This window comes from Drosophila navojoa, chromosome 2 (genome assembly GCF_054131105.1).
Source record: "Drosophila navojoa isolate 15081-1374.11 chromosome 2, UAZ_NAV_1.0, whole genome shotgun sequence".
NCBI lineage: Eukaryota > Metazoa > Arthropoda > Insecta > Diptera > Drosophilidae > Drosophila > Drosophila navojoa.
Window position 1 is genome coordinate 12,115,021 of NC_142890.1, and position 20,503 is coordinate 12,135,523.

General features: G+C 42.1%; 2 protein-coding genes across 15 annotated transcripts; both read left to right on the forward strand.

Annotated features, from left to right (window-relative positions):
- Nucleotides 1-66: 66 nt before the first annotated feature.
- On the forward strand, nt 67-15,213 carry Fas1 (fasciclin 1 Fas1 domain-containing). 14 transcript variants are annotated; one of them, XM_089256331.1, is made up of 17 exons: nt 126-346; nt 990-1,294; nt 4,343-4,381; nt 6,719-6,848; nt 6,924-7,093; nt 7,189-7,419; nt 7,503-7,671; nt 7,733-7,893; nt 9,443-9,451; nt 10,930-11,084; nt 11,142-11,232; nt 11,294-11,514; nt 11,576-11,738; nt 11,798-11,945; nt 12,098-12,133; nt 12,308-12,433; nt 14,030-15,213. In XM_089256331.1, the coding sequence occupies exons 2-17, from the start codon at nt 1,175-1,177 to the stop codon at nt 14,032-14,034; spliced, it is 1,974 nt and encodes a 657-aa protein (XP_089112457.1). In that variant the 5' UTR covers nt 126-346; nt 990-1,174; the 3' UTR covers nt 14,035-15,213. The 14 variants fall into 14 exon arrangements, with proteins under 14 accessions (XP_089112452.1, XP_089112453.1, XP_089112457.1 ...); XM_089256326.1 differs by having other exon boundaries at nt 67-164; nt 12,308-15,022; XM_089256327.1 differs by having other exon boundaries at nt 95-180; nt 12,308-15,022.
- A 360-nt stretch (nt 15,214-15,573) lies between these two features.
- LOC108655532 (uncharacterized) lies at nt 15,574-20,192 on the forward strand. The gene is made up of 5 exons (XM_018107299.3): nt 15,574-15,968; nt 16,465-16,614; nt 16,697-17,147; nt 17,239-17,386; nt 17,445-20,192. Exons 1-5 carry the CDS (start codon nt 15,822-15,824, stop codon nt 19,519-19,521), a joined length of 2,973 nt encoding a protein of 990 aa, XP_017962788.1. The 5' UTR covers nt 15,574-15,821; the 3' UTR covers nt 19,522-20,192.
- The last annotated feature ends 311 nt before the right edge of the window (nt 20,193-20,503 follow it).

Sequence of the window (20,503 nt, forward strand, 5' to 3'; positions counted from 1 at the left end):
CAGTCCACACTGAGTGCAACAGCACAATAACAGCGCTCGTAGCAGACATCTTGTAGGTCTGTTAATGTGCGCGCCACTCTCTCTTGAATCTCACGATTGAGTGTCTTTTAACAGTGCTTGAAACCTGTTCTCGGCTTAGTTGCATCGAAACGTTGAAGCGTGGCGTACGTAATTGTCTCGGTATTGTTTGGTTGTATTGACTGCTGTGGTGGCTTCAGTGGGAATTTGGCACTGCTCAAATCCGAGCGTTGCTGCTGCTGCTGCGCTTAGTATAGATTTTCTGTCAGTGCTCCCAATATAATTGTATATGTATTAAAGAAGTGCAAAATAAGTGGTGTAAGCGTTTGTACGTAACTATTGATTGCCAATATCTACTAGTACAAGAGGAGAGAAAAGGTCGGCTCACTTGCAGACACCAAAAAGTGTTACGCGGCAGGCAACGGTTGCCCGGAGGCGCATTGCATAATTTAGTTAGTGCCCACTGCAGTGGCTTGGCTTGGTTTGGCTTAGCTTTTTTTAAGAACTTCTCCTTGAGCTGTTAGAACGAGAGCCGCGAATGGCAGCAGAAAGCGTACAGCGGCAATAGAAACGTTCCCAGTTGAGAACAATGACCATATATAAACGGAATGTGCATAAAAAAAAATAGAAGCAAGCAAAAAGACAACAAATAACCAGTAGCAACAACATACAACAATAAGCGCAGCTTAGCTTTCCCTCTTGAGTTTTTTAGTTATTTTTGCTTCTCGGACGGCTGTTGTGCTGCTTGTGTGACATAACGGTATTGGATTGTCTGCGTGTGTGTGAGTGAGTGAGTGTGACAGTGTGAGGGAGTGCAATTTGAAAAGCCGAGCCACCGATTTTTTTGTGAACACTGCAGAAGTGCGTGCCATTTGGGTGTTTATGTGAGGGTTGTGGAGAGGAGGGGGTTCTTTGCTGCCATTGATTATATATGTATCTATTTATGTGTGTTCTTTGCGCTTAAATTGCAGATATTTATCGCATTGACGCGCGCTCACCAATACAGTAACAAATACTGCCAACCCTCAAAAGTCGCCGTTGAAGCCGCTGCTGCTGTCGCCGTCGTCGTCGTCGTCGTCGCTGTTGCGTCGTAACAGCAAGCAAAAAAAAAAATAAAAAGAAAGAAAGAGAATAACAAGTGCGCGAGTGCTGTAAAATGATTGTAGGCCGTGGACCGAGCGCATTAGCTGCGCTGCTGCTGCTCTGCTGCTATACAACGCATGCAGCTGCCGCCGATTTGGCGGACAAATTGCGCGATGATTCGGAACTTTCACAGGTGAGTCAGTATGGAAGTCACACAGTAAATATTCAGCCCAGCATAGAGAACACATTTCTGTAGGTGCTTAACCAGCTGTTTCTTAGGCGTATCTCAAGTTGTTTACACGTAGCCACATACACTTTGACACCCAAACACATATACATGCACAGTTACTTGTACACCTTAGTCATGCAATGCAATTAGTTGTTGGCCAACACACACACGCAGTTACACCTGGGTGACATTTGGTCAAGCCTATCGGCGATTGTCCTTGAAATGAAAATCCTTGGGCAACGAGAGTTGATAAGCGGGAAGAGAAGCAAGAGCATAAGAGAGAGAGAGAGAGATACAGAAGTGCACCCACACAGGTAGCTGTGAGTCGCAGCTGCTTGCTGACTGCTTCTTCTCGCACGTCCTTGACCTTTAGCATTTACACTTGTTGTTGCTGGTGAAAAATCGATGCTTACCCAAAATCCACGTTAGGACGCGACGCAGCGAGAGCAAAGTCCAAATGCGACCACATTTCGTATGCATGCTGAGCCCATTATCTAAAAAAATAATAAAAATAAAAACTAAATAAATTATGCAAAAGCAACAACACGCCCAAGCGGGAGCCGGTCGTTGCCGTCGACAGAGCATAACAGTTTTCTACCTACCTACATATTTATGTTTGCCTTTTTACACCTTCAACACAGGCATATGGGCAACACATAAAAGTGTAAAAAGTCAGAAGCCATTAAAGGTTGCCAACCTAAAACAACAACTACGATAACAAAAACAACAACAGCAATTGTCCGTCCGTCTGGCGTTCTACTCTGTTAACCATTTAATGCCCAAAAATAGTTGCTAGTTGAAAAGCAAGCAGCAAAACTTAGTTTCACAATTGAAAAGAAAGCGTGCGAGCTGCTCACTGAGAGCTACCTCACCTGGAATTGTCGCCACAATGAAATGATATATGCAGTACCTTTGCCGTTACCTGACAATTGTTACCTTCTGTACGTCTCTATCGTCAGCGAACATATGTGGGGTAACCAGTGTAGAGGCGACAGCTACAGCCAAACAGAGCGTGCTGATGGGTGGTTAGCGGCATCATCTTGTTGCAAGTCGGATACTGTGCAATCGCCAAAGTCTTCTACATTCATCATATATAAGAAAATCTCTTCAGCCATTTCAATTCACATGTTATACTTTTGCTTTCAAGCAATTGATTCCGTATTCACAATCCACCATATATTTGTTATTCTTGAGATATTATTCAGATCTATCAGTTCTGATATGTGTTTAAAAGATGATCATATGTATATTATTTGATATTTATATATAATCATAATACATTTTGAGTAATTGATCCTATAATTTCCTGAAATCTGTATGAACATAATTATTATTTGTACACGAGATTTTACACTTTTTTCGACAGCTTCTTTCAATCATGTAGCTCACGCCTTCAGTTGATCCATACAATTGTCAAGTATATTTTCGTAATAAACATGAAGCTATTATTATAATTACAAATTTCATCGCATCCCAGAGAAATGTGCGAGCCGTTTCCATTGAAACTCATTAAGGATGAGTCGCATGTGAATGGTGGAGCGCATCTGTAGTAGCTCGAGATCCCGCACTCTGTGCCGCTCGGCCCGCTATGTGCGGGCGTTGTACGGTTGACCTCCTGGGCTGACCCCAAGCTTCCTGTCCTGAGTGTGCGGCTCGTGACGTTGCGACGTCATCTTGCTGCACATTGCATTTATATTTATCATTCTCATTCTCATTATAATTTCTAACCTTTGACTGAGAACGGCCGGGGCACGCTTGTGCCATGTGTTTGCTTGTGTGTTTGTGTTTGTGTGTGGGCGGCATATGCTCAATAGCGCTGAACGACCTAGGCACAGACACAGACATATACATATGTGTATATACATATATGCACATCAACTGGACCATCAACGACAGCATCGAATTCAATTAAATTTAATTTAAGATTACAATACTTATACAATCTATGGCACGACGCGTGATATGTGGCGGCTTGCAGCGCTATATGAGCTTCTTATTCTACGAAGACGAATAGGAATACGAATACGAATACGAATAAAACTATTACAGAGCTCTGAACGTGAATGAGCGAGTGACCTTAATGGAGCCTATGGAAACGCGCATACACATGCACAATTACTTAAAGATCTGTGCGAGATGCATTAGAGATCCATCCAACTGACGACCGATGCAGTCCCCGAAACGGAGCCACCCTCCCCCACCACTGACATCTCTCTCACTCTGGCCGCTGTTTCAACACCAATTAAGACATAACTCGAGGGGATTGAAACAATTATATACCAAAAACTTTAACATGCGCTCATGTATGTGCATACATACGCATACATATGTATATGTATGCATAATTTGTACCAATTAAATTTGAGTACAGAAACACCCGCTATGCAACGGCTGCAGTTGATGGATGATGATGATCATCGGCTGCTCAGGAAGCTGGCCAGGCGACACGCACAAAAGGAGACATCTGCGACCCCCAATAAAATAATTACAAATTGTCCAAATTGGTATCAACTTGATATGACGGCCAGCCAATCAATATGTACATTAGAATAAATATGTAAATACCATATGTATACAAAATTAGTACCCATATGTTTGGCTATCGTAATATATATAGAAAGAATCGAGTTACCAACCTGAGTGCGTCAGTTATAGTCCATACAACATCGGGCTGCGATGAGGTGTGGGGAGTTGAGCTCGATAACTGTTCAAACCGGCTTTTGTTTTGTCCCGTTTCGTATGTAGCAATGACTTCCTTAGCTGACGTGCCACGCCCCTATTTAAAATTTGCCAACACACACATACATAAATATGCAGACTCAAAACACACACACACGTACAGACACATGGCTCCGTATTCGTAGATAATTTGATTCCCTGTCTAGGACCATTTTCATAAATTTGGCTAAAAACACACACACACAGACAAAAACTATGCGAGTTGCGAAACAAAATTTGAACTGCAAGCGGTTCTCTCTTTCTTTCTTCTTTCTCTTTCTCTATCTCTTTCAGAGCACTGCCAAAAGCTTCAAGCGCCTTATGCCAGTTAGGGTAAGCTGCAACAACAACAACAACAACAACCACAACAACACTTACTACAACAACTGTTATCTTTAGAAATGTAAAATAGAGAAAAAGCCGTTACATGTTTTTGCCTTAATTTCGTTAATAAACTTGAAACAAGGGTTGTCCCTGCCTCTGAGTGGGCGTCACCGTCGCCCACCCCTTGGCCATTGCCAGGGGTTGCCAATGGCCAGCACTCTGGCTGCATTAGCCGAATTTGTTTGCACCGCCGTCTGGCTCTCTGACTCACGATGCCCTTGACTTCAGCCGGAGTGGGCAGGGCAGACAGAGGGTGCTATGCTGTGCTGTGCCAGCTACAATTTCCACTCTCTCTCTCTCTCTCTCTGTAGTCTCCTCGCTCTTTGGCACGCAGAGTTCATTGGCACTGGGAGCTGCGCATGAAAATCAAATGCATTTTTTGTAACAGTCAAGCTCTGCCCGAAGGGTGTCTCCCCTCATCTACATAAATATGAGAACTAGCTTCATTTAAGAAAAGTTGGCATTATGTGTGCAGCAGTGTGTGTGTGTGTGTGTGCCACGCTCTTGAAACTGTTTTGGCAATGGGAGTTGATAATGAATTACAGTTGACAGTACACCCAGGGGAGCAATGACTGAACGCTGACAGCCCAGTTGACAGGATTATATCTCTGAAAGCCATACAGATTGATCTGGCTAGCATTTGATTATGTTTCCCATTCATGCAAATAAGTAATTGCAACTGGATTGCCCTATTGGACATACGAGCAACCCCAATCAGGGATTCCATTCAAGTTTCATTAGCAGCCTTTAAAGTACTTTTCGGTATTTCAATGTTATTAATGATTTATTCATAAAATTAAGTCAGTTGTATGTCTCATCAGAGATAATATCTCTTAGTAAAGTTGTGTATATACAATGTATGTGCTATCACATGTTAAAGTAGATTGTTAATATTTTTTGATAATTGTTTCTTTAATAAATGTTTCTTAAGCATAGAATCATGTATTTTGAAATAAATGTATATATGAGTTCTATAATATATAATTTAGTAAATATTAAGAAGAGTCAAGAGCAGCACAAGTAGAGCACAAATCAACTCATTTCATATGCAGTTTAAGCCAAAGTTTACTTGATGCCATCAGTCCTTACACTCGATTGGCTTTAAGCTGTAAAGGGAACATTTAAGCGCATTTGGCCAGGAATCAGATTGACCCCAGGGCGGCATCCCGTCCCGGCTAGCCACAGTTCACTTAACCAATAAGCGCATTCTCTGGCAGCCAACCAAACCGGTGAGCAAGCAGAGATAGGGGAAAGCATTTAGAAAGCGAAATGGAAACCAAACAACTAAATTGCGGCGATAACATTGCAGGACGATAGCGACAGCGACAACTGGCATCTCCAATTACTAAAAAGTCCTTTGATGGCGCAGCCAAAACCAAGATACGAGCTGCGAGCAGCGAATCGAGGGTCGTCGAGCGCTGTCGAGCAGCCTTTCAAATAGAATCGACGTGACTCACCGGCTACGAAAGGACGAACAACACCAAAACAAAGCATAATGTGTGAGACGAAAAAAGGTGCAGGACAGGCACACGCACACACATGTACATGTACACACACACACACACACACGCGCACCTAAAGAGAGACGGTCAATTTGAAAAAAAGTGAGCTACATATCGCACATGCTCATAAAGCTGGCTGAGAATGTGCACCGAGGCGTGTCGATGCAAAGCGGAGCTGCTGCTAATGGCGGCGGTGGTGGGTGCTGGCGGTGCCACATTGGGAAGCCGCAAAGTGTGCGGTCGCATGTGTCGCCAGGCAGGTGGTAGCTGGCCCAAAAGGGTCAGCGTCTGTTATGTAGGGTAGCTGCGCCTGGAAAATGCATTTCCACCATGTGACACTGCCACTGCCACTGCCAGCGTGTCCCGATCGACATCACGCGCTCGATAATGACACATGACAATTTGGGATACATGTAGTCTATTATTGAAATGGGCGCAGGTCGCAGGGCCCAGCTGAACGAGCTGCGCCTGCTTACGTAATTGGTTCAATAAACCTTTTGCTGGGCGACCAGGCTCTGCATAGTTTCACCAGTTGTTTGACGTTGCCATGGAATTGCAAATAAAATGGCACACAGGTCGTTAGTTCGCCAACGTTTCCCCCTTCCTCTCCTTCTCTCTCTCTCTCTCTCTCTCTCTCTCTCTCTCTCTCTCTCTCTCTCTCGCTCTTAGCCTCTGCCCCAATGCATGGTTGCGTTTGGTTCGATATTTTCAAAGCATGCTGACAACACTGTCCTACAAAACTTAATATGCACACTAACACATGTCCAATTATTTATGCTTGCAGTTCTACAGTCTGCTGGAGCAGAATCCTGTTGCCAATGCGACGCTCTCGCTGCGCTCCTGCACCATCTTTGTGCCCACTAACGAAGCCTTCCAGCGCCACAAGGGTCCCACCCATGTCCTCTATCACATCAGTGAGTATTTGCGTCGCATGTCGATTGTGATTCATGTGAATTATTTAATTGAAATGCCCTTTTTCCCACGTTTAGCCACGGCGGCGTTCAGTAAAGATCAACTGGAAAAGACCGTGTCATCGGACATGGCAGGGAATCCGCCGCTCTACATAACAAAGAGCCGCAATGGTGACATCTATGTGAACAATGCCCGCATCATACCCTCGCTCAGCGTCGAGCTGACAAACCGCGAGGGCAACCGTCAGGTCAGTGACCAGGCTTTCGATTGAATATTAATGCAATGACAACAACACATACATATATACTAAATACTCACAAATATGACTAATATATTGCGCAGGTCATGCACATTATTGACGAGGTCCTGGAACCACTCACTGCGCTGCCAACTGCCAAGACAGAAATCAATAATCTCGATGCCCTGCAATTTATACAAAAGGCCGATCAGCTGAGCGTCGGCGACAACAAGCTGCGCACCTATCGCTCTCAGCTGGCGCTGATGAAGAAGGAGTCGCTGTATAATGCGCCGGGAGCGCACACCTTCCTGCTGCCCGTGGACGAGGGCTTCAAGGTGAGTGCAGACATCCGAGAATATATAGTTAGTTGCCTGCTCAATTATTCAGTTCATCGTTTGTATTATTATATTTCATGTAGATAACGACCCGCAGCAGTTTGGTGGATGGCAAGGTCATCGACGGTCATGTTATACCGAACACTGTCATTTTCACTGCCGCCTCGCAACACGACGAGCCCAAGACTTCCGCTGCCTTTGAGGATCAACTGAAGGTCACCGTGAGCTTCTTCAAGCAAAAGGACGGCAAAAGTGAGATAGATAATTGCCGGAGATGTTCTTATCCCTCATTCATGTCATTCTCTGTGTTTAGTGTATGTCAAGTCCAATACAATTGTCGGCGATGCCAAGCATCCGGAGGGCGTGGTCCTGTCTGAGATTGTCAAGGCCAATATACCCGTGAAAAACGGTGTCATCCATTTGATTCGTCGCCCGCTCATGATCATCGATACGACCGTCACACAATTTCTACAGGTAGGTGGGCGTAGCACCCAGTCGTAAATGCCAAACAGAGATACGTACACCCACACAGATAGTAATAATAAATAGACAGTGGCCATGACTGGCGATAAGGCTTGGCATTTTGATTGGCTCATCACTCAGCTCTGGGTGGCTGCATGTGCCAGCTGCCTCAGCAAACGCTTAAGCGCACAAACACATGAATACAATGCAAACACATATACACACACGCATACATACATATATACATATATTTATATACGCTATAATACTTTGCATTTAGCTGAGCTGCGCTCCTCAGGAATAAGTGGCGTGCGTCTGCTTGAGAGCCTCACATTTCTAGCGTTCTTCTATATGCAAAGTCCAAACAAAAGTATCAAATAGCGACATAAACTTGACATTAACAATAGACACGCATACACATATACATACACACACACACACACACTCACACACATACAGAGACGTATGTATATAAATTACAAGGCAACGCTTGATCCCACAAACTCAATAGCTACACTTGCCAAATTGAAAGCCCAAAGTCTGATTTCACATAAAACTGAATTGCTAAGACAATTTCTGAGCTCTAGAGATTAGTGTAAAGTTTTGTTCTCGACATGAATGTCGGAACAGATTTTGCACGTAAACTGAATTGGTTCGGTTTCATGTAGAATCATAGCAAAATTTTATTTTAAAATAATTTTTAAAATACAAATTTTATTTTAAAAAAATTTTGGGTGTAATGTAAGTATTGCCAACAATCAATCAACCGAAAAAATGAAAAGCAATGTATTTAATGTAATTAACCAAATGTTTATCTTCTATATTATAAAATCATGAAATCAGAATCAACCAGAGCTGCAATTTCCAAGGCGTTAATTGGCTTTGCTATCAAAATTCATTTCATTTCAAATGCTTTGTCATCAAACTGCAGCTCCAAACTTCCCAAAATTCTATTCAGCGACAATTGCAAGCAAATCACTGATATTTGATAATCGAAATTGCAAAATAATTAATTGGCACACTGCAAATTCTTAAAGCTTTGCTTGTACTTACGCAAGTCAGCAATAAAATGAAACAAAGTTGTTTTTCTCATAAAAAACTTCATTCACAGCTCCTGCATATTTCTTGATCCAGTGCATTGGTGAACCACGCTCTGTCCTTCTAAAATGTGTCCACAATTGGCTTAAGCATTCCCCCATTCATAGCATATCATACTATAAATACTCTCAGCTCGCCCGATCTATCGCTCAGTCGGCATGCTTTGAACGTAATATTATGTTGAGTTCCTCTAGCCGTAGACGCATCTCGTTCATGTGAGATCGCCGTCATAATCCGATATGCATAATACATTACATACATTGTTCTGCATTCGAAATCAAATCAATGTCGGCTCATCTTACTGTTTATTATTTAATACATTTCTAACTGTTTGTTTTGCGTTCTGTTTTAACACGCACTCCTCATGCCTCATATTCGCTTTACTGACCGACTGATCTATATTCTGTTTCTCATACATGCAAATCCCATATCGCTCGCTAATTGAAATCTGAACATTTCGCAGTCGTTCAAGGTAAACAACTCTTATGGCAGTCAGCTATACAGATACATATATATTTATGTACCGTTACTTGTACTATACAGTTTGAGTTCGTAATTCAATATTCATTTGTTTATAATTTTTGCATAATTGATTATATAGGAGCACGTTATCTCAGCATGTTTTCAAATGCAAGAAACAAATGAACAGTAAAAACAGACTTAGTTCAATATTACAATCAATTTTAATTATGCATGTGTTTTGCTGTTTGTTTCGATTACAACTCTCTGTTTAGTTAAGGAAAAGTATGTTTGACAAGACGGGGATTAAATACTTGTTGCTAGCATATGGTTTAGGAATATTATAAGTAAATAAATTCAGTTTGTAGTCTCTTTGGTTTTTCAGAGTGTAAAATGGAATAACTTCTTAAGGCGAATATACAGATCTCGAATAAAAAATGCAGACCTCAGCTAGTTTTCGCTTTTGGTTCTTCACAGACAAATAAGATAAACAGTTAATGCTGATCGCGAGTAAAAATACTTGATGGGCTCGAGAACAGATCTTGAAATCTTAATCTGCATACAAAATTTCGTGACAATCGCAACTGACTCCAAGGAATGACTGCATGCTAACCCTAAATTACTATGCAAATTAGAAGTACGATTTTAGTTGTTGCCTCTTTATTTTTATTTGAGAAACGTTTACTATGCTTGTAAAATCGAAATTTCAATCTACCTATTAACTCAACTCCGCAAAAGTAAACAAAGTAAATAAAAATTCTATTTCCCTAATACTTTATTTCAAACAATTTTCCAACTCGGTGGCGGAACTTCCACACTGCGCGGAACCTGAAAAATACTCGTTAACGTGTACCTAACGACACACACCCACACAATATTAATGACATTTGTTCAATTTTTAACATTGAATATGAATTTATAACGCTCTTTCTACTACTACTACTACTACTACTTCCAACCGTTGTACAATGATTGTACCGATTTAGTTCGTGAACGTAAGTAATTGTATAACACAATCAATTGAACCACAACACTCATCAGCTTGCCCATGGACCTCACCCAGTAGCCAGTAGCCACACACCACCAATCGCCGCCTGGTCACAAATTTCAATTGAAACGTTTTATTTCTCATGCCTCTCATGCCCGGCGAATGTGTAGTATCAAATCAAGAGCTGATCTTTAGTCCTCTTGATTCGAGTCAAACACACCAAGAATTTCATCAGTTACAATTGCTTAGATTATCACAGGCTCTGAATGGAACTAATAGGGATCATCATTAATCTCTTTCTTATTTTATGTAAAGCTTATTGTATTAAAATTATAAATGTGATCATATCAGAGAAATATAGATGTTTGATGTTTTGTAAAATCCATTCTAAATGTACACGCATTGCTAAAGCCCCCTAACCCCACTTCTGAGATAATTGTATATATTCATATAATATATATTTAATCACATTAAGTCCTGACCAATACGTTTCTATTTTAAAGGACAACGGTGAGAATGGAGCATTGCGCAAGTTCCTGGAGGTCATCATGGACTCTGGCGGCGCAGTGCTGGATGGCATTAACAATCTGTCTGAGGTAACAATTTTGGCGCCCAGCAACGAAGCTTGGAACACTTCCTCCATTGACAATATTGTTAGGTGAGTTCATTGATTCTTCAGATGAGCTCAAATATAAACGGCAATTGTTATTCACAGGGATCGCAAGAGGATGACAGACATTCTCAACATGCACATCATCAAGGAGCGCTTGAACGTCGAGAAGATCAGGCAAAAGAATGCAAATATGGTAAAAGTCTATGCGAAATCATTTTGAAGCTCACACGTTAAGCTCATATTCTTGCTTCCAGATCGCTCAGGTGCCCACCGTGAATAATAGAACGTTCCTGTACTTTAACATCATTGGCGAAGGCGCTGATGCCAAGATCACCGTTGAAGGCGGCGGCGTTAATGCCACCATCCTGCAAGCAGATGTTGCTCAAACGAACGGTTATGTGCACATCATTGATCACGTGTTGGGCGTGCCCCACACCACAGTGCTGGGCAAGCTGGAAACCGACCCCATGATGAGGTAATACCCGGTGATAGCTGCCCACTGTTTGCTTCTGTAACTAATTCTGTTGTCGCCACAGTGATACTTACCGAATGGGCCAATTCTCGAACTTTAACGATCAGCTGAATAATACCCAGCGCCGGTACACGTTCTTTGTGCCCCGCGATAAGGGCTGGCAGAAGACTGAACTGGACTATCCCTCGGCTCACAAGAAGCTCTTCATGCGCGACTTTGCCTATCATGTGAGTATTCATATTTAATATGTCATTTGCACAGCTTACAATTTTTATTCTCTTCACAGTCGAAATACATCTTGGAGCGCCATCTGGTCATTGCGGATCATGTGTTTACCATGAAGGACCTGGCTCAGATGTCCCTGACTACCGACAATGTGGTGCTGCCCACATTCCGCGATTCACTCAAAATGAAGGTCACTGAGGAGGCTGGACGTAAGTGTTATTTAATTGTAACCAACTAGGGCACCCATTTCGATTCGATGCTATTGGTACCATAATCTGTACTAACTTATGTTGTTTCTCTTCGACTTTACCAAAATCTCATGCTTTGTATTTAACCAACTCCAAATCAATATATGTAAAAGATCTACATGATGAGTATGCTAGTCACGAATGGACTGGTGAGTGTTGCAGTTAGTCAACCAATCGCACTAGCCACCCACCACAGCCACATCAAAAGTGGCTCCATTCCAAGCATAACATAGCTCTCACCGTATGCTCCAGGGCATATCCCTTAGACTTTTAATCCGAACATGAATCAAATATTCCTAACACTCTTCATAATCTAATTGCAGGGTATGTGATCACGTGGAATTACAAGAAGATAAATGTGTATCGGCCGGACGTTGAGTGCACCAATGGCATCATACATGTCATCGACTACCCGTTGCTGGAGGAGAAAGACATTGTTGTTAGCGGAGGTAGCTATATGCCAGAATCAAGCATTTGCATCATGTTGGCCAACCTCATAATGATAACAGTAGCAAAGTTCTTGAACTAAACAAAAACGCATTATTCATAATGTATAAAAATTGAACAATTTCGAAATATGCAAAAAACAAAAACAATACAGTCGTAAACCAAAACAATTCAACAACAAACAAACAGCAACAACAACAACAACAACAACAGCAACAAGACAATTCGAAAACTAAAACGATACCAAACTAATATAAAAATATTGCATATGTTTAGCACATGTTGTTATACTTGCGTGCATATATAAATATATATTTCTATAAATATATACCTACACACATACATACACACAAGCATACATTCATATATGATGAACTGTATTATATGTGTCACAAGGAACACGCCTCACAGCATATAAAAAAAAAAAGGCACGCTCACTAGCCACATCCTCCACCTCCATATGAATCTTCACCGGATTGGCTTTCAAGTTTGGCAGAGCGTTATATGAAAACAATTTGATGTACATTTTAAGAATTGAATTCGATAACATCCCTACTAAGGCCTTATGTATCATATGAAATATACAACTATTATTAATTACATTTTATGCCTATGTTCGACATACACACATACACATACATATATCTGATTATGGTTTAAGTTCAGTTTAAAATATCTCCTTGCTCGCTAAGTTATAAGTTTAAATTCGTTTATGTTTGATTTTAAGTGTACATTTTATTGTCAGTTTATGTTTAGTTAATGTATAATTTATGATTTGTTCTATGAGTTAACCTTATGTAAGTTAAATGCGAATCTCATTGTACATGTCAAAGCGAAAGCAATAAGCGCATAACGCATTCTCACAACAAGCATACACAACATAAACAATACATTTATAACATGTAACAGAATGAAAGATCATGACAACCTTTTTAAACAATGTGAAATTTTATAATAAACCTGAAAGAAACTTTTCATTTAATTGAATTATGATAAAACAAACGAGATTTTAAATTTTAAGCAAGCATCCATGTCTATCTAGGTTAAATTGTATGCCTAAATATAGTGTATATTAGAAGCTAAAGTTGAGTAGTAGCCATCCTGCACTTATGTATCTAGTTGTTAGTCCTGCTATGCATGTGCTCCCAGACACACCCATCATACACACACACACACACGATTATATATACAATGCCGATTGCAATCGAAGTTAGCTGTGGACTATAAACTCATGCATACCCTTTACGTATGCATGTAGCTGAGAGTAGCTTATAATGCATTGCGCATAACACAAACACACACACAGACAAACACATACATACACATTGACATTGAACACAAATAACATGCACATGACATTCTAAAAGAGGATTTGGACTAGCTCATAGCAATATGGCCAGCCTCTGCAGTTGCATTTCCCCCCAATTTGTATGTAACTGATATGTTAAAATTAAACCTAGCTGTAGTCTGTCATGGGGCAGTAATCAAAAGAAACTAAAAAATCAATTGTACTAAGAAAGTTCGAGCGCTAACTATAAAAACTCTCTTTCCTCTTTTTCTCTATCTCTCCCCCAATGATGCTACATTTAACAATATAGGTTAGATATTGTATAACTAGCCTCTCTCTCACTCTCAGTCTGTGCGAAGAGTGCGCAACAAGTGAATTATAATAATGATATTGATAATGATAATAATAACCACGTCGACAAATACAGTAAACTATCAGCCTCAGCCTCAACGTACACACAAAACCGCCAACCTACCAACAAGACAAGCCCCAATGCATCCATATTATATCAAATATAAATAATTAACTGTAGTCAAATAGTGACTAATCCCTCCATATCGAGATTGATCCTCCAGACCCTCCTCCATAATATCTTTAGTAGGCATCGTTGCTTGTTTTGCAAAACAGTTTAGTTCGTCAGTGTAGCTAAAGAAATTGAAGAAACGAAACTACAAGTAAAGAGTAAAAACTAAATGTAAAGAATACGCTAAATCTAATTGTACACGTAAAAGCTTTAAACTTTGGTCGGAATATGGAAGAGGGATTTGTATGCCGTAGTCAGTAGTTGCACGTTAGGCAGCGGGCCCAGACTCTAATCGATGATGATTCAACGCGAGAGAGTTGGCTGCCTAGCGTGTGACTAGTGCCTTACTAAAGATAAACGCATTACCTTAACCTTTATACAAATTTACTCATCAAAAAAATAAAATAATAATAATAATTAAAAAGAAAAAAACAGCAGTTAATGGAAATTGCTAAAGGCAAACGTTTATCGGTAGCGAATCAAGTCAACTCAAGTTCTTCTGTCGCGCGTATATTGCGTCTAAAATTTAATTACAATGCAAATAATGTATTTCAATAAAGATGTAACAGATTATATATTTACATACATACATAAATGCATTCATAAATATGTAGCATTTCTGCTTATAAATGTACACAATTCAATGATATAATATTAATGAAACCACACGCTATTTACACCAAATACCAAATACCAAATGCATATATTTTCAAAAATTCAATTAAACAACACGAAACCCTAAAAGAGTAATAATAAAGTATATGTAGATGCAAAAGTCGAGTAAATAAATCAAATCTAATTATCTCTCCAAGTATATATGTATACAAATAATTGAGTTTTCGAAACAATAACAATATATTTATGCCTATACATATACATACATACATAACAAGCTTCAACTACGGTAAACTGCAGTGCAAACAAATATTTAGCCACTTTATTTTATGACAAACGCTTTTTAGAAAAAATAAGATGAAAATAGAGAAAGAAACAAAACCAAAATTATGCATTCGTGAATAATAACAAACACTAACTTTGTCTAGCATTAGTAAATGAATAATAAATAAAATGTATTACAATACATATTGTCAACAAAAAAAGCTTGAGCGAATAAATCTTCTAAAATATACATACATAGATATGGAAAAGTATATGATTCGGATTGGGCGGGAAATATTTTGAAAAATTCAGAACAGCACTACAGCACTTAAGTGCGCGCGCAGTCCAGAGTTGCTGGGGGTTGCATTTATCGATAGGTTTTGTCGTGCTATAAATTTTTCCAGCGTGAGCGCAGCATGTTGCGAGGGTATCAGTGTTGGCTAACATCGGAACCAATCGGGCGAGAACAGAATGAAATTCTCTCTTTCAATATAGCGAGAACAAAAATAAGCAAAAACTGCAATAGTAAGGAAATGTGCAATATGCAGGTTTGAAGTGGGATATAAAATCCGATTACCATTAATAAAAATAAAATATTAGCATGTGCAATCTGCACATGAGTGCGTACAAGTGCAAATAAGTTGAAAACTAACAGATTTAGTGGGTTTTCCCAAGCGGAAACCATAAACTGACCGCAACCATGAAGAAGCGTAACTCGCGCTGCAATTCGGATACACAGAAGATGGAGAACGATGGCAACGACTTAAGCCTGTTGCAGCGACCGCTCCAAACGGCCCACACGGGATTCGAGGAGGCTCGCCGCGCCTATGAGAATGGTACCAGAGAGGTAAGCGGAAGCTCCAACAGGCGTAAGCGTGTAGGCGAGCTGCGTACGTGACCCAACTAGGTCCATAAATGGCGTAATATAAACAAACTCTATGTGCATGAGACCAAGGCTCAATAGCTGACAGGTCCTTTGCGCCTTTAGCTCCCATCCAAATCCAACTTTCTGACTCATAATTAAATGTTTTACTCACTTGGAAAAAATGCTCTTTTTGTATTGACATATTGGGCGTTTCATTTTTTTTATGACTCCCTTATTCAAGAAGCAATATGGGAAACATGAAAAATAATGATAGTAATTATATTTTTCTTATTATTGTAAACCAGCTCTTTAAGCTCACAACACAATTGAAATAATTCGAACGCTAGCTGCTTTCATTGTACTAATATTACCATGATGTATATGTACGCGTGTGTGTGTATGTGAGTGAGCAGGGTTCGGTGTGGCTGTGCCTGTTACCTAATCCAATCATTACATCGTGTCCCATTGCCTTATACAGGTGCGACGTCTGCTCAGCGAGGAGTGCAGCCTAATCTATGAGTGCAACGTGTGCCGCAATATGTTTCGCAGCTTGGCCAACTTCATTAGCCATAAACGCGTCTTCTGCTGCATCAGTGCTCGTTTAACGAGCCACAATACCGGACACACAGTGAGTTAGCCGTAAAGCCAGTGTCCAATTCAGAACTCCAAATGGATCGCTTTCATATAGTACTAAATGACTTTGCTTGCAGGACCAAAACTCGACCATGATTATCCAGGCTTCCGCCTCTCAGGATATTGACAATATGCTTCGCAGCCGCAGCACAGGCTGTTCGCCAGTGCCGCGTGAGGTTCGCCCCATACGCGGTAGCATGCGCGACCTAAGCGGCGTCATTGAACGCCTGCGACGCGAGAAAGCGCCATCAGCTGCTGTGAAGCAGCTGTTGCCAGTGCTGCAGCTGGAGTCGGTGCCCACATCCAGTCAGGCGGTCTACCAGACGATTAAGGTCGAGCAGGACGACAGCATTAAAACAGAGCTGAACGAGGTCCATCATATGCTCAATCCTAAGCAAACCATTGTGGGACCCGATGGCAAAGCCTTGAACACGAACCACTACGAGCGTCCCAATGGCAGCGATTCGGCAGAAACTCCAGAGCAATCGGTCAGCGACGAAGCAGAAACAAACATCTTTTGTGAAATATGTAATATATTGAATGATACGCTTATTGAGCAGTAGGCTTTGCACTTATTCCCTTCTCTTTTTGTTCTGCTCTTTCTTCTTTCACGTCGCAGGCAATTTGACATTTCAAACGCAAAAGACACTCGAGCTGCACATACAGAAGCATCATTCCTCATCTGCGTTCGTGTTTCAGTGCCCGGCTTGCTCGCTCACCTTTCTGCAGGCCGCAGCTGTCATCCGTCACCTTTCCAAGGATCACAAGTGTGTATGATGGATGCACATTCCGAATCGTAGCTAAAATATCGTTTCGCATTCACAGAAAACCAACGCGACGCATACGCATGATGCGCAACACAATCCTGAAGCGCCGTAAGCAGCAGGGTGATATTCAGCCGAAAGGACCAAGCCGTGAGCTGAAGCGTTTGCAACTGTCCGACGATGTGGTCGGCCACGCTACTGAGCATACAAGTGCAAACGGGGAACAGCGCAAGATAATGTCCTTATGCATTTACTGCGAAAAGTCATTCGAGCGCCGTGCTGCACTCTCCACGCATCTGCTCAACTGTCGCGCCAAGCAAGAAGCGCTGGCCAAGCCAGCACCAGCCGTAAAGAAGCTCAAATCAAACTCAAATGGAGACAACGTATCCAATCTGGAGATGCTCGACGAGAGTCCCAATTCTGTTTCTATGGATGTGCAGAACATAGACCCCGCTACGCTGAATGAAATGTTTGCCGGCCTAGCCGAGCAGAATGAGAAATATGTGCCGGAGCTGCAGACCGTGTCCTTGGACAAGCTGCAGCTGCAGCAGGAGAGCGATTTATCCAGCGACGAGGCATCCAACAGCGAGGACGAGCACGGCGACCACGAGGATCGGGAACTGGACGAGCAGACCACCCTCGATGAAACAAAGCCGAAAATAAAGAAGAAGCGCAATGTGCCAGTCGAGAAGCAGCTGCGCTGCCGCTGCAAGATCTGCAATAAGGCATTCAATGCAATCGGCAACTTGCGGCGTCACATATCCATGTTCCACTATCGGGCACGCCGGTTCGGCTGCACCATATGCGACTATCGCGCCTTTCGCCGCTACGACATAGTCAACCACTTGGGATTCACACACAAAATAGAGGGGGATCGCGAGAAGCTGACCGAGCAGTATGTGTCCACGCATGAGTGCGAGTATTCGCGCGACGATGTCGATGGAGACATTGTGCTGTTGGATAAGGAAGAGTCAGTGGAGCCGGAGCTAGCAGCTGAACCAAAGCCCGCGCCAAAGACCTATGAGAAGCGGTTGAAGCGTGTCAAAACTGTTACCGATCCACCGCCGGAGATGCCTCCCAGTTCGCCGCTTGCCGCAACCATTTTGCCCGGCGTGGTCATCAAGGAGGAGCCCGAAGATGAGCAATTACAGCAGCCCGTGGTCAGCAAAAAACGCCGCAAGTCGCGCACCCAAAATTCACCAGAGCGCGGGGAGCGCGGTAGCGAGAAACGGCCCATACGCAAGCGCGTCAAGGCCGTCAACAAAGATTTTGTCTATGATCTTGTTAGCTTTAAGCCAGACCCATCTGGTGCGCTGACTCCCGTTGAGTCCATGCGAGCCAAACTGCGTCGCCAGCCTGGCCAGACTGTGGCATCTGAGGAGTCGAAACCTAAGCAATGGGAGCCTTACATAACCGAGGACAAGAAGGCCCTGGTGCATGGCATTACGCGCCGCATTATGCTGAAGCTCGTTAGCGAAGGACGTGCCGTCTCTGCAACACTTCCGGAGCTGCCCGCCGAGCGGCCGCAAATCCGCCCGCGTCTCATTTCCTATACGCGTAGCGATTGCAGCCAGCAGAATGTGGTGGACACCACGCCAGTCAGCAGCGTGGGCGAGAGCTTTATTGAGAAGATTGCCAAACGCACGGCTGCTGCTGGCAAGGATGCGACCATCAGCAATTTATGGAACAAAGTAAATAATGCCATTGCTCAGCAACAGAATGCGGAAACGGCGGAAGTGCCTCCTGCACATCAGGAAGTCGATGCATTCGCCACTGCTGCAGTTGCTTCGGTGCCAGGGGCCGACTCTCAAGTGGCATTGGATGCGTTGCAGAAGACGCCCAATGGCAAGCACGGCATTGGCACGGCGCTTCACCTGACGCCCCCTTCGCCGCCGCGCAAAGGCAACGGCATGAACAAGGACCTAAACACATCCGCCAACTCAGATGCTGGATTGCCAGCTTCACCCTTGCCAGCCACCGTTGTGGAGTGCCTCAGCACAATGGAGCCCCCAATGACGGCGGGTACGTCCGCAAAGTTTCCGGCGTTACCGAAACCCCCATCCGTGCTGCAGGCGTCTGCCAACGGAACAATCCAATTCACATTGGACAGCCTGCTGCGTGCTGCGCTGCAGAACTAAGCCAAATAGATTGAATTGTATTGGATCGGATTGGATTGTATTGGTCAAGCATTCTGCGTCATAGTTTGTTATTAGCTTTAAATGCTAACTGTTAACTTGGCTTCTCATTTAATGTTTAATGTAGTATATAATGTCCTGCACTGGTGTCCTTAACGTATTGTGTGTACTCCCATGTTCTTCGAATCCGTACTTTCCCATATCCATTACACATCAATGTGATGAAAACTTGAGTATTACACGACTTCAAAGCCCAAATGAAAAGCAAGAACAAAAAAAAAAAAAATAACAAAATTTAATTACCGAATGAAAACCCATTAGCATAATTATATAATTTTGATTATTTTTTGACAATTTAGCTAATATTAGACGCTTCGACTCGAGAAGTGAAAGGCGCATTTTTAGCATTGTTTTTAGAGGAAAATTGTATATCTAGTGGCTAGTGCGATTATTATGTAGCCGCAGCGGGCAATATCTTGTATGTGTGTTTGTTTGTAAAGCTCGCAGGATTCCTCGCAGAGAGGAAATCGAACTGGCATATATTGTATATAAAGTATATAACACTATGGCTAACTTGTTGTTCATTGTCTATTAGTATATGAATGTTGTACAAGATAGAGCCTTAAATCAAATCACCAAATGATAATAATAAAATTTATTTTAATCACCGACAATGAGAGCGACAAATTTCATTGAAACGTGCTAAGCTTGCGCCTGGATTGGGTTTACCTTGACGACTGATTGTCGCCCAATTGATAAAATAAATACATATGTGTAAGTAAATACATATATATGTATATGTGTGTGTGTATATAAGCGATGCTAGGCAGACTCTTGGGGCTGTGGCTGAGTGAGTGCTCAACAATGGAAACGGTGTCACGGCCGGGAATGTGAGCGGGCTTTAAAGGGCGTAAACCGAAAGCCATGCTATACACTTTAAACTGTTGTATGTATGTGTATCTAACTGACACACACACACACACTC